Below are 20,257 nucleotides of genomic sequence, written 5' to 3' on the forward strand. Positions count from 1 at the left end.
CAGTACTATTAGTTACACTTTGGCCAGCAGTATGAGAACTGCCCCTCAATATTTTAAGTATAATGAACAAAGAAGCCATGGATAACCAAGACTGTTTAAAAAATGTCTGAGTTTTGAAGCTCACAACTTGAACACTGGGGGAATGTTCAGTGGTTTTCTGATCTATGGAAATCAATCCTTACAACTCTAGGTAGAAGCCAGCATTAAAGTCAAGTAGAAGACTCACAGTCTATGGAAATAGAATTAGTTAGATATTGTAATGTTCCCCCAGTCAACACAGTCTTGGTGTTCTGTGATAGTATGGGCACCTCTGGCTGAGAACTCTGAAAAATGGCAGCAGGAAAGCCAAAGCTGAGGGACTATTCTCTCACCTGACACCAATATGGAAAGCAGAATTAGTTGTTTCACTTGGAATACATTCTCAGTTGCTCAAATACCCACAGGGATAAAAGTCCGATAGTAAATTTAGGTGAGGGAAAAATCGAATCTTTCTTGATTTTAAAAATGGAGCCTGTCCAGAAAACACTTGTTGGTAACCAGTACAGATAGATAGCACACTGTTACACCATTTATGATGAGTGCCTTTTAATCATTGCTTTTTTACATTGTTAATTTATTGTTTTATGAAGTATTTGCAATAGGTAACCTTGACTTCCTTCATATTGAAAAAATCTTTATGAAAATTTATTTAGGACTTTATTCACTCTTGACTGAATGAACTCAGGAATAAGGCCATCTGAGAGAAGTAAACTTAAAATTATTAAATTACTTCAAATAGGAAGTCATTCTAGTTCATTTCATATGTTTACTTGTGTTTGATACAGATATTTGGACCTGTTCAACAAATCATGAAGTTTAAAACTGTAGATGAGGTTATCAAGAGGGCAAATAATACCACCTATGGCTTAGCAGCAGCAGTTTTTACCAAAGACATTGATAAAGCACTGACATTTGCAGCTGCCCTTCAGGCTGGAACAGTATGGTAAGTTATTTTTTTTAAATTCTTACTTTAGATCTGCAAGTGTCAATGGCATTAACTGTAAGACGTATTCACGGTGTTTTGGGTGGTCTTTTTTTATATTTATTCCTTGTCATCTTTATAGAGGTAGATCATTGTGTCTTCTGTTTATTTTTCCTGCACATTTCCCTATTTAGTGCATTACTAAATAATTACTTCTTGTTAGTGTTCATACAATTTTTCCATAAACTTAGTCAAGAAAAGAAAATTTACTTGCTAAAAAGAAAAGGAAACAAGAGATAATGCTGTGAGAGTGTCCTTTACTTCAGGATCTAGGGATAGCCCAAAAGAAAATTTCTGAGATCGGTTTTGGTATTGTGCAAAGAAATTAATTATCTGAAGTTCAGTGGCCATTAGCCTGGGCATAACACCCATCTGTAAAGGGAAGGATTGGTAAAATGTGATCGAGCAAAGAAAGGACACACCAGCAGGGAGAACTACTAAAAGGCCAACTATTTCCAGCAATGGAAAAGAGACAACCTATATAGAGCTGGAAAAGAAAAAGCTAAGGAACAAAAGTGTGCAAACTAGGCATAGCAGGGTCTAATGACAATCACAAATAAGGACCTGCATTCCCCTACAGTTATTTCAGTGCATCAGAGGGAGAACAACCGATTTTGCTTGAATGCAAAACCTGTGTTCAATTTATATTTTATCTGAAAGCACTTGCAACCAGCACAAATTCCTGCCCAGGTCCTGTGATCCAAGAATATATGCTTTCCAAAAATAAGTTAACAGTCTTGACTTCAGAGCTGGTATTCTTTATATGGAAGAAAGTTTAGAATAGAAGTGGAATATCTGGGATTTGCTCTTACATGATTGGTGGTTCAGGAATCCTTAACTATCAATAGAATCTCTTTTGTTGAAACCAGTAGACTGGCAGGAGGATAGAACATAAGATATGAAAATAGAGAATATTTGATTTGACAAGGTTGTGAGACAAAAAGAGCTTCTCAGTTAGGAAATAGGTTGCACATTCTGCCAAAATTCTTCATACCTAAAAAATTGCCTGTGACATTCCTTTCGTACTCATTATTGCATCTTTGTTCTCAACCACAATACAGAATAAAAAGTGAAGCTATCCTGAGTTTGTTAGAAGGATAAATAAACACTTTTGCAGAACACTTATCTATGGATAATCTTTTCTGAGAGAGCTTATATGCAAATTATGAATTTTATGACAATGATCAGAGAAAGATATGATTGTCTCTCTGCTTGAAGACCCTTACTGAGTTTTGGTACTCTGATAATAACTATAGTTGTTTTTGATGCTTCATTTATCTGAACTTCAAACCACATCTATTTTTGCAAATATATACTTAGATATTGTTTGTGACTATCACCGTAGTCTTTTTAGAGGTGACAGAAAAACACTGATTTTTTTCAGAAGTGAAAAAGAATTGTTTCACACTGTCAAAAATAATTTTCCTATTCTTCCAGGGTTAATTGCTACAGTGCAATGTCTGCTCAGTGTCCCTTCGGAGGTTTTAAAATGTCAGGAAATGGACGAGAAATGTAAGTAAATACTTTTAAAACTGTAGATTCACAGAAAATTCAAAATTAATTTCCAAACCCCTACTTTAAATATGCAGAACTAGAATGTCCAGAATTTCTTAAATGCACACATTATCACTATGACCAGTTTGCAGTCTACTGTGGTTGCAGTATACTGGTAATCAAAACTGGCCATTGTGTTTATGGTTTACAGTTTCTGTGTGTATGGAGAAACTGTGATTTTCATGAAGATAAATCTGTGGGTAGTTTGTGAAATCTTGTTTAAGCAAGATTTTTCAGCTAAAAGTTTGTGAAACTAATGTTTTTACAGTATGCCAGCCAGATCAAAAGTTATGATGAAATAAATCCTCTGTAGTTTTCCAACCTTTGTTTTAGAATAGAAGTAACATATAAATAATATAAATTAATCAAGTTTTTTTCAAACTTGCAACTTTTAATCCAGTTTCAACTTGAATCATATCCTGTCTTATTTGTATTCATTCTTTATTAAAAATGCCATATGTAGGGGGAAAAACTATTTTTAAAGTAATGACTGAAAATCAGCACATGTAAACCTTCTTTTTTTTTTATTAAACTTCTAATGAACTATGGAAGTGATTTAAAAATATATGTATAGATGGGGCACTTCAGATCTTCTTTTTATGTATTTTCTTCAGAGATAAAGGCTAGTGTTTTCATGCTTGCTCATCACTGGACACAATCTGCTTCTGATGGCAAAACTCCCACTGTCTTCAAAGGACACAGTCAAGCCAATGTTGAGAGCTTTAGAAAATTGGAATTTGAAGCCCTTCAATAATTTAGGCCATGTTTATCAAAGACAGCTTTGCCTTTATAGGGTGCCAATAATTGGCAAATAATCAATTCTGAATTGCAGCCTTTTTCAGAAATATGGGGTTTTTTTTATTTGCTGGAAATAACAGACTATCAAAAATGCTCTCTATAACAATACATTTTGAAGGAATTAATCTTTCACTCTAACAAAGTTTTCGGGTTCAAAGTCGCAATTATCACACCAATAAAAATATTTCCACTAAAGGACAAGGAAAGAATCATCACCAGCTAGATATCTGTCATGAGAAAATTTGAAAATATGTGACAAACATTTTTATAAGAAGTGGAAATATATGTGCAAAATCTACACTGAAAAATTAGGATGTGGTTGTGGTAAACCACTGACTTCCTTGATCCCCAGAACAAAATTCTCTTTATAATTTTTACAGTGATAATACCATTACAAAGTTAATTAGCAAAAGGCATATACTAACAAAATTCCTCTCCACAAACCAAGGGAATCAGCAAACATTTTAATCCAGCACATGTGTCCTGAGCACAGATTTCTGTTTTGCTTATATATCTATCTAATAAGACAGCAGTGAAAACTGTGTAACATTACACTGTAGTAAATGTTGTTCAATAAAGCAATCTGTTATGTGTAAACAGTTTGACTACATCAAACTGTGTATTTGACATCAGATGTCAAATATGTAGAAACACAAACAAGCTTCATCTCACTACTGAAAACATAAAGGTGAAACATGCTTATAAAATGTCAAAGATTTTAACTCATTTTCATTGTGTGTGATTTTTCATCATGGAATAATTTTGTCCCCCATTTACTTGTAATTAAGTTTCTATTCTTTGGCTCTGGAGAAAGCTCTTGATATCAGAAGAAGAGCTTTACAAACAACTTGCTGAAAATGCTTGTGAAGACCTAACGTGTTCTTGACCTGCTGCACAGAAACACAGTTTAGAAATGCTCTAAATTAAACACCACTCACAGAAATAAAGCTACTCTCTCTCCCATTTTTCTCAGGACACCATTGATGTAGCATTCCAAAAGGTTTCCAGCAGCAGTCTAGCTGCACAGCTGTCTTCCAAATATGTCCAGTGTACTTGTTATGCTCCCAGCCAATTGCACACTACTGCTGAAAAGCCCAGCCAGAAAAAAAACTCATGTAAAAATCATTAGCATAAATGTTGCTCTTGGTTCTCTTTTATCTAGGGGAGAATATGGACTTCATGAATACACAGAAGTTAAGACTGTCACAATCAAAATCCCTCAAAAGAACTCGTAATGCAGTTTGAGGTGCAGAAATTAACATCTTCAAATGAATCTGAAAAGGCTATCTGAATTCTTAAGTGTTGTGTTGTCTGGGTGATTCATTAACTTTTCTTCTTTCTGACTGCATAACAGGTACCTTCTTACATTGACAATATAAGGAGTAGCGTAGAAAAAAATTAATGTGATTAATTATGAAAAGAAATCTTTAATGTCTGGTTCACAGCTAACTAATTTTAAAATTAATATCCAGTAATGTCTATTCTTGTTTGCATTTGTAGTTCTCTGTAGTGTTATGAAAATTTTTCTTTTTCAGTATATTCTACAAGTACAGTTTGAATTTATGTGTTCTTGTAAGCGTTAGATGGCAAGTTCTCCTTGCATTTTTTTGTGGCCTAAACAAAAGCACTTAAGAGTAGTTCACAGAGGTTTCTATATTTCTCTAGATATATTTCTTAGACCATTAAAATTGTTCATCATGCTGCATGAATGTATCTGTATAATGTTAAAAAATATTAAAATTCGTGTAAAAAAACTTAGTACGTCTCCCATTAGTCTTTTCTATTAGACCAGTTTACCACTGGGCCATATGTACCACAGAGGCACCAGTGGAGTGTTCAGGTCATCAGAAATAAACTACATCTGCTATAGAGTGGCTAAAGATCCCAATATCTTGCCAGTATTATAACTGGAAAAACATGAACACACAGAACAGTAGAAAAATTGCAAAGAGCCAGCACTTGGCTTTGCAGTGGTAGGTGCAAAACAAATCTGAACAGACATGAGCAAGAAACAATGAAGAGAAAGAAGAGGAGGGGAGGGAAGGCAGTCTCCTATATGATTTATACCTACTACATTCTTCCTGTACTCACATACTTTTATGTGAGTAACCTTGCTTGTGCTCTTCCCTCTTCTTTCCTCCTCTAATCCATTGCGTCTTTTCACCCTTTTTCCTCATCTTTTCCTTTTAGCTGCTTCCAGTCATAAAGGCCTGCTTTAAGCCCCAAGCTAGCCATAAGCTCAGCTCTGGCATTCCACAGTCCTCTAGCAGCTCAGCTGCCAGTCCCCTCTGATGGCCTCTCAGCACCAGCCACCAAAAACCTCTGGGGCAGTGGCAGAGACAGCCAGGGCACAGCCTGCTACTGACAGGCTCATTTTTTCTCAGCACTGAATCCAGAGCCACAAGTCAACTCTTGATAGACAGGCCTTTACAAAAAACCTTATACATAGTACTAGCCCTGCCCATTAGTAAGAACATGGCATAACAAAAATTTTTAAGCAGTAAGTATGGAGGATTCACACAGTATTAAAAGGAAAGAGGGTCCTGGTCATTTGGATTCACTGTTCACTTTTTAATTATTTTTCTTTTTAATAAAATAGTTAAAACAAAATATAGATGAGACTTTCACACTGTGACTCTTCTTAGAATGCCTTTTCCCATTAAGAACTGGACATAAAATTTGTGGGTATTTCTCTCCACAGCCTCTACACTATCTATTTTTGAAAGGTATCCATTACAAATCCCATATTCAAGCCTCTAAAGTAACTTCATTGAATTCTGGTCCCATATAAGAAACAGGTGAAAGACTAATAAAGAGAAAGAATGAAGAGTGAATCAAAAGTAATAATGTACTGTATAATAATTAGCAGAGATTTTTCTGCAGAGTATAATAGACAGAAGAAAGCATAGAAATAAAAAAAATGCCAAAGTCAAAACAACAACAACAAAAAAAATCTTGAAAAATAAGCTGCAGATAAGAAAAGATTGGTAAAATTATCTGAAAGTCTTTAAAAGTCATAATGAACATAGTGAAAACATAGATACAGTGATAAATTTCATATTTTAAAAGAAATTAAAAGCCATCTGTAGAGTTGGTGTGGGTCTTCAAAAATCTCTACCTTCCCAATTCTGCTTTTGCATTGAAGAGTAGAAGTCTCAAAGAATGATAAATAAGCCAAATTAAGCCTACATGTGCATTTTGTCTTGGATCAGGAAGGCAAATCTAAAATTATACTTCTGATTTTCCCGACTTACCTTTTTTACCTGGAAGAAGGATAAAAGGGAGCAAAATGGGGCTCCTTTTTGGTGTCATTAAGCCAGCAGGTGCATAGATGGTTTCTGGTATGGTCCAACCACTGTAACCATTCAGGTCTTAGAAGCATACCAGGGCTGGTCTGAAGTAACTCCCCTCTGAATGTGCACTATGTGGGCAGCTGGTTCCCCTCTTCTCAGAGTCCTTTGGCAGCACAGGACAGCAAATCCTGTCCTACTCACAGTGCCTGTGACTGCAAGTCCAAGAAAAGAATGACTTTGAAGTATAATGCAAGGAAACAGAAAACATAGCACAATTTCGAGGTATAGGAGAAGGACTAAATGGACCCTTGTAAGAATACACATATTTTCTCCTTAGAATGCCTAAAATATTTTAATAGTGTACCCATCACTTTAGTAAATATGTATTTTAGCTGTTGTTTGATGGTAAAAGACAGGTAAAAGAAAGATGGCAATGATCAATTGTTCTGTCAATTTTATTTTTTCAGTGTGATCAAAATGTGTCATCTAGTAGCTACTTGAAGTTGCTTTATTTCAAGTGCCTTGAGTCAGAGAAGTGCTTTCATGTGCATAATAAGAATGGCAGGGCCAAGGGAGGAGAAAGAGACAGGGAGAAGGGGAGAGAGGCAAAGGCTCTCATTCAGCCAAGGTTTAACACCCAAAGTTTTCATCAGTCAAGTCTAGATTTGGATCAATCTGATGACGCAGTGAAGTTATTTTCAGGACACGCCAATGTAAAGAGATCCACTCTTTGGCATCTGGTAAGCTTAAGGAAGTCAATCTCTGTGTCGTTCCCTTAAACAGTTGAAATACCATTGAAGGAGGAAAACAAGGGCTCTATAAATTTCATAGTCCAGTTTCACCTACATTAGCATGTTTGTTCTCAGTGTGTGATGATGCCCAAGCCAGAAAAAAAGAAGAATACAGTCCCATTTGTTCCTCAATTGCCAGTTTACTGATTCAAAGGTCAGGGGTGGATTTCCCTCAAAAATGTACACACTGTTAGGGATAAACACATTGTTAATAAAAGAAATAGCCTTTCAAAATTAGGTGTGTTTGTAACTATGTTCATAGTATTAGAGTCTCCATATGATAATGAAATATCTTTGCTCTGTCTTTAAATTACATCTGCACGTGGGTATGATGACTTGTGATCTGAACAGGAATAAATGAGGACTTAAACTCTGCAAATATTACACAAGTGATTAAGGAGGTCCTTTCTTTCTGGGATTGAATCATTATCATGTTACTTCCATTATATGTCAAAGCAGCACCATTGAAACTTACTGGAATGAAACACAAGAAGAGCACTACTTGATCTCTATGCAAATATTCCTTATAATGTTAGTGATGTTGTAGTCAATATTTCACAGAGGATGAAATTTAACAAGAGAAATGAGCTTGTTTCATGTCCTTTCAAGGCCGCTGAAAACTGACTGCTAGTGTCAGCAGCAGTTATTAAACTTTTGTTTTATTTTTGAAACCATGATGTTTTTCTGATAGTTCTTGAAGGCAATGGCTATCGAGGTAAATAATGTCCAGAGCAGTATTCCAGCAGATTTAAGTGGGACTATTTCTTTTCCTAGTGAACTCTGTTTCTATCCCCGTAATACTATTAAAGGCACACCCTTAATATTCATGGAAGTACGACCAGTGACATGATTTTGCAGTCTAATTGGAAAGTTATCTGTTTCAATCAATTTTATACCACATAGGAAGGCAAGCTCTAGAAACCTGTACTCCTAAGGGTCATTTTCTGGCTATCAATGAGGTGATCCCTGCCTCCACCACTATTTTTTTTTTGGATCGAGAGGAAGCTTTTGCATGGCAACAGAAGGATAGAGGGACCCTCAGGCTATTTCAGTCACAATAGTGATTTTGTAAGGAATTCTCATTCTGTTTCAAGAAAGAAAATTACTGATAATCCTTGACTACCATACATGCAGGCCTTAAGACAGACAAGAAAAGACATGGACAAAAATATTCAGAGCAAGAAAGGCATCTGGCTTGGATAAAAAGTGAAAATTCCCTGATGAAATAGGTTTTAGGGAGGAATTTGAAAGATGTGAACTTGGCAACCAAAAGGTTTTTTGGGGAGAAGTGTAGGCCATCTGGGACACAAAAGATAAGTGCAGAAAAGACAAGTGCAAGAAAAAGAGGGAAAGAAGAAGAGAGCAGCAACAGAAGTATAAGGAGTTCAAAGAGGAATGAAAGCAAAGGATCACTCAGATTCTGAAAGATCTCACTGTAAGATCTCATTATAGTTTTGAAAGATTTAACACAAACTTTAATAAGCAAACAAAGAGAAGAAAACAATTGAACTCAATGATCTTAGAGGTCTTTTCCAACATTAATGATTTTATTTTACTTTTAAAATATAAGGGGTGGGGGGGAGTGGGATGCCAATAACCCTAAACACAGGTCCAGCTCTATGAGAAATTATCCTAGGAGACTACACCTTACACTCAGCAAAGATGGATGTGTGTTTTATTTACAATAGGTTTCTTCAGCCTGCACTGTGTAACGGCACTCCTCTTCAGAGAGGTCTACATTATGTAAAAAAAATTATATCCAAAGGAAAAATATCAGTGCGTTCACTGATACCAAATACTCATGTCTGACAATATGTCATTATCTCAAGAACCACCTAGACTGTGTTCTTCTCTGTATGTGATGTACTAGCCACCACTAACTAAGACATCCCTTCTAAAGCCTTCAACGTTTTATCTTTCATTTTTCCTTGCCTCTGAGAATATATAGGCTTTTATAGCTAACCTCCACTGGCATTTTTTAATTGTAGAAATTGGTCTGTTTAGGTATAGGGCTTTATAGACAATGGAAGACTTCTTTTTAAACTTTTAATCAAAATTAATAAATTCCTATGAGATTTTTTGATGCATATGTTATTTATTCTTTTTTCCTGTTTATACTTTACTGGCAGAAAAACTCATATTTAAGTACTGATGGTGTGCAACACAAATATCAGTTCCTACATAAGTCATTGTATTATGGAATATATTTACAAGAACCAAATCTGGCAAAATTTTATTTCACAGAAGGAGATTATAAAATAAAAAGCTGCGACAGACAGACATATAGGAAGAAAGAGATACATGCCTTCTCTGTCTCACCAAACTTGCCTGTCCAGATCAAGGTCACAGTGGTTTCATTGCCTCCTTCTTTGCCTACTTCCCTAGCAAACAAGCTGCTGCCTGTGAGACATGGGGTGAGGCAGTTTGATGCAGATTTTAGTGGGGGTTTATGGCATTAATGCAGTTGGAAAACATCTGGAAAGAAGATATCCACAGCTCATTAGGAGCTCCTTCATGTCATATGAAGACCTGTATGGGAGAATCCAGTTCTGTATTAAAACAATTTACTCCTAGAGTCCAAAACTTTCCATCACCACCAAATCTAGCAGTCTGATATTTTTCACTGTTAAATCTAGCATTCAGAATTCCCCAAGTTGGCACTGCTTCATCAATAACAGAAATAATTTCTGAACACTCTATAGCCGATACAAAATTTTCAGTTCCCCTTACTCATGTTTTTTAAACAGAGTATTTTTGAGGAATGTTCAGCTGTCACTAGCATTAACTGTATCATTCAGACAAACACCTCCTATGAGCATTGATATGCTCTGTACTCAAGTTCTTCATTGGAATCTGGTGCTTTGCTCCCTCAGGACTGCTTGCATGACATTACTGCTTCAACTTCCAAAAACGTGGTTTTGTCTGAAGGACGAACTTTAACTCATTTATATTGAAAGAAAATGCACATCTTGAAAAAGAATCTTTATGTTGAATGGTTTATGGAATAAATTATTTTGAAGATGAGACTAATAACTGGTATTTAGCCAGGAAAATGGAAAAGAAATGTGGGGACAGATAAAAGAGCACATCAGTTTAGAGAATCCAGAAAGAAATTAAATATTTAAAACTAAAATTCTTACTGTGTAAATAAGACATTACATTATTAAACAAAAAAAATCTGTTTACTTTATTGTCATTGTGCTCTCTGTAAGAAATCTTGCTTCTTTAAAGTGCTGATTCACAAACCTGTTAATATGCGTGACAGTGTAATACAATCACCTGGTAAAATCCACAATTGCAAGGTCAAATCTCATTCAATAATCAGATGAAGACAGAGGTACTCCAGGGAAGAAGGTGGACAAGACTTTGTCCCCCAAAAGCTTTACAAACTTAAAGAAACAAAGCATGAAAAATTTGGGGAGAAAAAAAAAAAAAAGAAAGGCATAAAATAATTCAAGAACCCTACTGAGGATGGAGAATATATTTTTATGTCAAGAGAAAAGTTGTGCTATCAATTGGGCTTGATGAAGAAAACCACACTGAACCTTTTGCAGAGGTAGAATAAAATGTTTTGTGTTATTTAACAGGCAGCAAAATATGGTCAATTATGAAGTTTTAGTATTTGTAAAAATGCATTTTGGTTATGACATTTGAAAGCAAAATGAAATTAAACATTCCATCCCTGTGATATTTTTAAACCATCTCCTAAAATGTCCTAAAATTTATTGTTCTTCCTTGTATCTTTCCTTTAGAAGTACTATTCCAGGAAGACTAGAGATCAGCATATACATGGGAAGAATTTACATTTGAGAATAAAAACTCATCCTTGGCCTAATGAACAGATTCAGAGAATCCATAGCTAATATTAAACTTGAAAGAAATGCAGGTCCAAAAGACTGGAATGTCTGCAGACATCAGTAATATGACACTTCATAGCTTGCAAAGGAGAAGAAGATGTTTGTGAACCCATGCAGCAAGGCAGAACAAATAGTTTGTTTAACTTATGTGTTATTTTATTATATTTTCTCATTTCTTGCCAATATTTATTAAGTAGATGAAAAAAAGAGAAGAATCATCCACAGATAGCCTACTGATATGTAGGATCCTGTTCACCTCAATCTTTGATGCAGTTATTAATTTGGATTTCAAGAATGTTTTGAACATCTGTGAAACTTGTTTCTGCTGCTACAACATTTGTGACAGAAGGGTCTTCTTTCCTCTTTGTGGTAAATACATATATCCTTTGCTATAATGCAAATGCAAACACTTCTTCAACAACAGCAGCAACAAAAAATATATAGATGAGGAAAAACAATCTGTCAAAAGAGTACCTACAGAGGATTTATATAATGGAAATGTTCCTAGTCTCAAGGACACGATGGCACAACACTTTACCTTGCTTTGTCTGTCAGCTCACTAAGGAACACGTGAATGAAAATGGTATAAGTACTGCAGAACAAGAAAGGATTCCATTTTAACCTAGGATTGAAATATTCTTTATTTCATAATCTGCCAGTGAGATAATCACATGTTTTATGTCACAATCTCATATAAATTATATGCAGAGCTACAGTAAAAATTGGCTATTTTAAAAAATTTATTTTTTACTCTTCATCATAATCTCTCCTAGAACACACCTGTGAATGCCTAGAAAACTGACTAAATAGCATAAATATCACCTGTAACACATCCTTGCTGTCTGTGAACATTTCCAGGAGGTACCCTGAGCTCTCAGTATCCAAGTGAGCATTTTATGAACACTGAAAAGAAATCTGAAAAATCTTGTGTGCTAAGCACTGAGATAACAATTTCAAAACTGATGATTAATAGGCAACTAAACATTGCACACAGGTAAGCAGCAAGTTTCCTGCATTTTCAGGGAATATCCCATACCATCACTGCTATGTCTGGCTCAGGTGCTTTGCTTCCAGTGAAACTGGAGAAAAGGAGAAAGTGCCATCCAGAGAGCAGGTTGCTGCAGTGACATTTTCTGGAGAGGCAAAAGACATTGGGAAAAATCTGGGGTCAAAGATTTTACACTGCCATGCTACACAGCGAAATCCCTTTGCCACCAGAACTGTAGGACTGAAAAATTGGAGCCCTAGCCTGACTGCTCACACTGTGGTCTGCAAAGCTTGCAGATGACAGGATTTCAGCCTGGAACTGAGCTGCTTACTCCTTGTACAGTTTAGGCATTTATTGGGTAGCCTGGCTTTTGGCACTTGAAACAAGCAAGTTTTAAGCACATCTAGGAATACTCTAGCAGATATATGGGTATTATCTGACTAATTTTGCTAGTGGAAAGATGTGTTCACAGAACTTCAGATAATTTCAGACAAGATAGCCAGAAGAGGAAAAAATTTACTCTGTTTTTCTGAATGTAAGCCATGAAAGTGGAAGTTAAATGCCTGTTTTGTGGAATTGGTTACTGATCCTCGGATGTATCTCTCATCTAGGTGGAGCTGACACAGGAAAACAATCCATCAGTTCTTTGACCATCTAACAGAGTGGTATCAGCTGAGTCACTTTGGATGGCCATGTATTTTAGACTAACCCTAGCAAGAAAAGCCAAACTAAAAGAGCAGATTGAAGCAGCCTTGCTGGAATTTATCCAAAGCTCATCACAGGTGCAGAGATTATACCTTATATCACTTCAAATGTAAAATGTGTGATTCTGCTATGTATTTTTGCCATGCCATAAGAGAGTAAAGAGAAGGGCCTTCTGTGGAGAAGGACCTGGGGATCCTGGTGGACAACAAACTGTCCATGAGCCAGCAATGTGCCCTGGTGGCCAAGAGGGCCAATGGTGCCCTGGGGTACATCAGGAGGAGCACTGCCAGCACTCCAGGGAGTGATCCTGCCCCTCAGCCCTGGTGAGGCACATCTGGAGTGCTGTGTCCAGCTCTGGGCTCCTCAGCACTGCAGGGACATGGAGCTCCTGGAATGGGTCCAGGGGAGGGCTACACAGATGATAAAGGGACCAGAGCATCTCTCTTCTGAGGAAAGGCTGAGGGAATTGTTCAGCCTCAAGGAGAACTGAGAGGGAATCTCATCAATGTCTGTAAGTGCCTGAAGGGAGGGTGCCAAGAAAAGGGAGCCAGGCTCTGCTTGGTGGTGCTGAGCAGCAGGACAGAGACAATGGGCAGAAACTGGTGCACAGGAAGTTCCACCTGAATAGGAAAAACTTCTTGACTGCATGGGTGACCATGCACTGGAACAGATTGCCCAGAGAAACTGTGGAGTTTTCCTCACTGGAGAAAGACTATTTGAGAAACATCTGGACACAATCCTGTGCCTTGGGATCTGGGTTGACCCTTCTTGAGCTGGGAGGTTTGGCCAGATGACCCTCTGTGATCCCTTCCAACCTGAACCATTCATGGGATTCTGTGATCCTGTGATTCTATGATGATGCTGAGTATTATATTTACACTTTCCTGGAATTTGTTTCCCTGATTTCTTGCTGCAAGGTTCCCACACTATTTTAGTTTTCTTTGGCTTACAAAGGACAAAACAAATTTACTCCATTCTGCACAGTGGCAGCTAGAGCCTAGGTTACGTGGATTTGTCCTGGTACAGAAGTTGCCTAGAAGGAGTCTTGTTTCTGGTGTACATTTATTTGTTGTAGTCAACTGAAAAACAAAGTGGGAATTGGATATACCATTGTTGTGCATGACACCTGACTGTGCTGCCATAGACTAAGTTGAGAACAGAACCCTTTCTGCATTTTCATACTTGTTTTTTGTTAGGGAATGGAAATGTGAAGTCTGAAGTACTCTGGAACATGTTCACTCATGATGTGGAAAATGAAGGGCTATGTGCCTTCATACACCTTCAGAAAGAGATGTCTCAGCTTTTTCAAGCAGTGTTTTCTGGCTCTATGGACAGTTTGTGTGAGGCAGAACAGCCCTTCTGCCCTATTCTATCATATTTTATAAAGGCTGTGGATTTTTCTTTAATCATATCTTTGTATGTAACCTCTCATTCCTGTGGTGTTTCAGCTGTTACCCATACACCATTACATGAATTCTTTGCAGAGCTGTTTGTTACCTCTGTTGAAGGAGCTACAGTTTACAGTTTATCTGAACAGGTTTGCTGTGCAAACGTGCTCCCCAAATTATCCTTCATAATCTATCTGAATATTACTACTCATCTATTTATTTATCCAGGAAAACAAAAATCAGTGCTGAATTAATAGTTATTTATTTTAAAAAAGACATGTAAGATAGAGGGAATTGAGGGGTTTTTTACCAAATAAAAGATTCTGAAATGAAAATTTCCTTTAGTGAGTTTGGAATTTGCCTTTTTTGTATACTTATGAATTATGTTTAAATCTGGTTTTTTGAACAAGTACCACATTTTGTCATATACTTGTAGTGAGAGAATAGATGAACTATTTTGATATGAAAAGTATCTATAGGTGAGATTATATGATACAACAAAGTTGATTTAAAAGCAGAAATCAAAATATTGATTCCCAAGCAGTTACAGTACCAGTCATTATCTCTAAAAAATACATTAATGTTGGGAAGGGTCTTTTCCCCCTGAATTTTCCGGTGCACTATTTCAGATGGCCTATTAATTTTTAAATTTCTTTTAGATAGCCACAGAACTGCAAACATGTACCACTGGCATTAGCTGAAACATCATATCAGCAGACTTCTGGCACTTCCACACATTCCAAGTTGATCTGAAACTATTAGCAGCCTTAATATAGTCGACTTTTACAGGATCAACTGGGAAGGATTTATTCTTTCCTAAGGCAATTACTCACACAGATGGTGGAAATTATCTTATGTTGTTCTGACCTCTACCGGAGAGAAGACCAAGGCACATGTAATTTTTTTTTCTTCTTTTTTTTTTTTTTTTATGAGGCAAGTGGAAGGGAAGGAGAAAAAAGCACTTTTTACTTCACTGTAAGCTTTAAAACCATTTCTTATTATGCATGCAGGTAATAAATTAATACATATCTGGTGGCCCATATCAGTGGAAAACTAATAATTAGGTACTCACAGACCTAGATGCTCACTGTAGCTTGTAGTTAGATTTGGAGCAGCTTTGTAGTGGGAGCCTCACAAACAGATAAAAGTCAAAAAAATGTTCATAATGTAGTCAGTCAATTTCACAATGTAAAATGTTGGAAATGAAGTGGCTAGGCAGATAAAGGCAATGAGTTGTGGTTTTTTAATAAGTTAAATTCAACTTATATTAACAATTAATACCAGGACACCAGCGGCATCCTTCTGCAGTCAATGAATGTAAATGCTGGATTATGATCTCCTAATCTCTATTTTTAAATGATAGAGTGAATAGAAGCTAAACTAAAAGCAATGTCCACAGTAGGCAAAGAAGAAAGGCAAAGAGCAAGATTTCAGGAGGGAAGAAGAGAAGGAAGAATTGAGGGACAATTTCATCAAGTTCAGATACTGACAAGAAAAATGTGGCATATTTATCTTTCTTCAATTAGAACTGATGAACTACTGAGACAAGATGTTTCCTAGCTCAAACACTCTGGAATATAAAAATATGAAGCATTTTACCAAACAAATGTAGTTGGGGTGAGAGGCACCTTGAAGTAAAGAGACAAGGTAAAGGCAGGTTTTCAAAGAGTTAGTGAATGCCTTTTAGAAAGTCTTTTCAGAGATACCATAGAATCTTTTAAAGTAAACATAGCCAGCCTGGGTTCAGTCAGGTAAAGGCCTAAACAACTGTACATATAATGAGTGACATTCTAGTGGTATTCTGCAAAATCGCATACAGAACTGAGTATAGGACAACCAGATAAACATTAAATATGCAAATATCATTTCAGCCTCTCTGACTTAATTCAGAGCAAAAGGAAGAGTGCTGGGAATTCTCTCACCTGACATCAGTACAGGAATGAAATTATGGAGGCCATGTGTAAAAGAAAAAGTCCTACAGGCAGAAAAACACTGCCTGGCTGGTCGGCACTTTCAATAGCACTGATCAAACACAGAGCCTCTCCTCTGCCTCAGCTATGGCATGACAATCCCAGCACAGTGCCTCTAGTATAATATGCATGCCTAACACACAGAGATTGCCAGATTCCCAGAAAGAGCATGGATATGTTTCATGTTCCATGAACTGAAAGGACCTGCAGACATGTTGTACCTTTTCTGTCCCAGATATGGGGCATAAAGAAGCTGCAGCTGATGGCCAGGAAAAGGGTGACAAGCCTTCAAGCAAGCAGATAGGCTGGCAGTTCAGGAAAAAGACAGATCCTGCTTTGTTATGTCAGACTGGGACATAGGACATAGCTGGACTGGCTTGTCACCAAGGAAGTGGAACTGCAGCCACCACCACAATGTTGCATAGAAAAGGGAAATAAAGTTGCTTCCCTCTTCTCATCAGCATCTGTCTGCTCTTCAACGATCCTGCTTCAGCCTTTCATGGAAAATCCTGATTCAAAGGGAAAACACCATGCCCAGGTTAGAGGAAGGTCCATACTGACAATGATATGTTTGTATCTCCTATGAACCAATCTGCAGGAAACGGCCCAGAGATTTAAGTCCTCCTTGATTTAAGTCAGTGCTTGGAAGATGGGAGCTTACAGGCTGCTGACCAGGATTCCCAGTGTCTTTAGCCTCCTGATATGGAGGGAATGGCTGGGGTAGTAGACATGATGCCTAGATATTTTTTTTGCTTTTTATAAATATTTTAATATATTTGTAGCTTTGTATATTTTATATACATATAAATATATATACACATATATATTTTATATGTAGCAGTATAGTTTTTAACACTTGCTTACACTTTAGAATAGTAGGCTACACTTTCTCACACATTTATGCCACATTATTGAAATTCTAATTAGTTTATTTTCAAGAACAGAGCTTCTAACAAGGACAGTTTTGCACCAGCATTTAGAAAACATAACAAATTATGGAGTGAGGAGCCCCTTGGAGTCTTTCCAGTAGGGCAGGTCCAAGGCGGGTTACCAAGTTAACAAGTCTTCTATTGGATGTAACTGCTAGATATACTAATTAATTAAACTCATTAAAAGTGTGGAAATCCACTACTGTGCATAAACATACAGCTATATTTTGTGCATCTGAAAGCTTTCATTAAAGAATTGTTCACTACATTATCCCTTTAATATTGTTTAGAAAGCTTTCCTTTTGATTCCAGGCAACAGGGAGGTGCCTGGACAATGTGCCTTAATAACAGGTTTTTCATTGCCTCTGGGAGGCAATAGTGAAGCAGAAGAGGAGATTAGATTTTAACACATAACATGGTTTGGAGCTTAGGACATCAGCTATTGATAGATAGATTAGATAGATAGATAGATAGATAGATAGATAGATAGATAGATAGATAGATAGATAGATTTATTCCTAGTCTTGCCTAGTGAAGAAAGCAGCATCATATTATACAGGCAGATGGTGGGCACTAAAATCCCCTGAAAGCTGTTATTTATAGTAAATTGTCACCATGACCCGGAGTATCTCACTCCCAATACATGTTGTGCCACTTCCTTCTGTTTCTGGAAATGACAGACTATTTGCTTTCCACTGTGCAGCAAAGTTCATTTGAGGATAGGAAGCACCAAGTACCAAGGAGCTTATTCTGGCAGATAATATTAGAGAGCCCAGTTTACAAACTGAGAGTGCCCATCTGCATGAGGCACACAAGAGCTGCAGTAGCACAGACAGGACTGTCAGTTTGCTTTTACGTGGGAGGACTGAGGCCAATATTGACAGAAAGGAACTGCTTGTTAAAAAAAAAATAAAAATAAAATAAATACTTCTCTATTTTTAATCTGGTTGCAGCTGGAACATAGTTAATTTGTGGTCCTTCAGTATTATTGTTGTTTGTGGTCATCAGAGATAGCAGAAGGTGCCAGAATGGTGCAATATGCTGGCAACAAGAACATGCCTTTAAAATTGTAGAAGAGATTTTAGAGTCTTTCAGTCCTACTTATTTACACATTAAGGATTTTAAAAACACAGTTGTATGTCTCAAAACACTGTCAAGGACACAGAAGGAATATGCCATAAAATAGACCACAGCAGGAACTCAAGATAAAAAATTATGACAGGAAGGTATTAATTCCAGGCCTAATCTCCTGAAATCTAATCTCCAGGAGGTGAGATCTGGTTATGACATTATGGCTAACATATCAGGTCAAAAATTCCCAGAGTGGCAAACTAGGAAAGGAAGCAACTGCTCATACACATACCACATCAAGTTATGAGAGCAGCATCTGCTACTATCCCATGGATGACGAAAACTTGGAATGTATAAAAGTGGCATCTCCAGAAGAACATTCTTGGATCCCCACAACTGAGAAGCCCACGAAGAACCAATGGGATGCCCCTGGATCCATGCGTGGTGGCTATCTTCAGCTTGATCTCGCTGTCTTTCTCTCTCTGTCCCCTGCTCCATCCCCACCTCCTCCCTTCTATTACATTTTATGTCTCTCCCCCACATTTAGTGTTAAATAAAATCCATATTCTTAGCTTATACTGTGATTCTGTGACCCTGTGATATTATTTATTTCAACATATGGTCTCGTTTGCACTTTAATTCAGGCAGAGGCATCTCTCACTAATCAGATCATAACAACCAGCTTACCAGGCTTAGCAGCTTTTGTGGAAAATATCCACAGTGTTTTAAATACGATTCCTTTAAACAAGTGAGTGTGACTTGCAGAATTTCTAAAATTATCTTTTATCCAAAATATCTGGACCCATGGTTATATCTGCAGAGCAGGTCTTAGGTGACTTAATAAAAAACGTTTTAAAATATCGTATTTTCTTTCAGCTAGCAAGAAATTAATCTCATGTTAATTACAATGAAATTTTGCTGTATTTTTTAATGCTGTAAGGATCAGGTTGTTACTTTATATAAGTTATGGTTTAGACTGATTTCCTGAGATTATTGGTATTTTGCTCAAGAACTGGCCTTCATACTTTGAGAATTTATGTAATTATTTTAGAAGATTTTGTTTCCTAAAATTATTACATAGCACTTTCTATCTTTCTTCTACTAATTTTTCCAGGTCTTAAAAAAGAGAAAATTTATTTATATATTTTTAAAAATCCAAGACTTGTTCCCTATCATGATTCAACCTAATTGTCCCAATCTTCTGTTAGCCACGTGTCTCCCTTTTGGATGGGTCATTGCATGGAAATTGTTTTTAGAGTCTGGATCAATCACTTGAGATACCTCTGTGTAGCATTTTGTAGTCAGAAAGTTCCATCTTTTGAAATAATCGTTTTGATGGGTAAAATTGGTATTGACTGAAAACTATTGGCTCTAAGAATTATGGAAATTAAATACTTCCAATATAACTGTTATAAAATAACTGATAAAATATTTTGAGACAACTGGTTATAACTATTATTGACATCAAATTACAAAATGGATTTTTTCCTATCTATTTCCAAGAAAGAGACTGAAAAAATGTTCTTGATCTATTTTTTTTATTAAATTCTTCACAATGGATTAAGAATGTGAAATATTAAATGCTCTCCACAACTGTGGAGATCTGGCAAGAACACAGATGAAGGAGTCAGATGGTAAGTGTTGAACATTATTTACTGAACATGTCATTTGTTGTGTATGATACCAATGTACACATATAAGAATGGATCAAAGTGGACAATCAACCAGAGGTATTGTAAATTTTCTTTCCTTTTGCTATTTCCAGACTAAATCACCAATATTTTTGAAAATTTACATACCTGTGATATTAAGAGCAGAGACTATTATGTAAAAATGTACAAAACATTTCAACAAAAAGTCAATGACCAAAACAAGCCTCAAAGTATGTAATG

At 36.6% G+C, this 20,257-nt stretch overlaps 1 protein-coding gene across 1 annotated transcript in view; it reads left to right on the plus strand.

The window, feature by feature from the left end:
- Window positions 1-5,131, plus strand: part of ALDH1A1 (aldehyde dehydrogenase 1 family member A1) — a 30,402-nt gene extending 25,271 nt beyond the window's left edge. Inside the window, exons 11-13 of the mRNA XM_056514789.1 lie at window positions 825-982; window positions 2,459-2,533; window positions 4,536-5,131. Of these exons, the coding sequence (XP_056370764.1) occupies window positions 825-982; window positions 2,459-2,533; window positions 4,536-4,608 (306 nt within the window). The 3' untranslated portion in view covers window positions 4,609-5,131. The remainder of the gene's footprint in view (window positions 1-824; window positions 983-2,458; window positions 2,534-4,535) is intronic.
- The last annotated feature ends 15,126 nt before the right edge of the window (window positions 5,132-20,257 follow it).

This window comes from Oenanthe melanoleuca, chromosome Z (genome assembly GCF_029582105.1).
Source record: "Oenanthe melanoleuca isolate GR-GAL-2019-014 chromosome Z, OMel1.0, whole genome shotgun sequence".
Lineage (NCBI taxonomy): Eukaryota > Metazoa > Chordata > Aves > Passeriformes > Muscicapidae > Oenanthe > Oenanthe melanoleuca.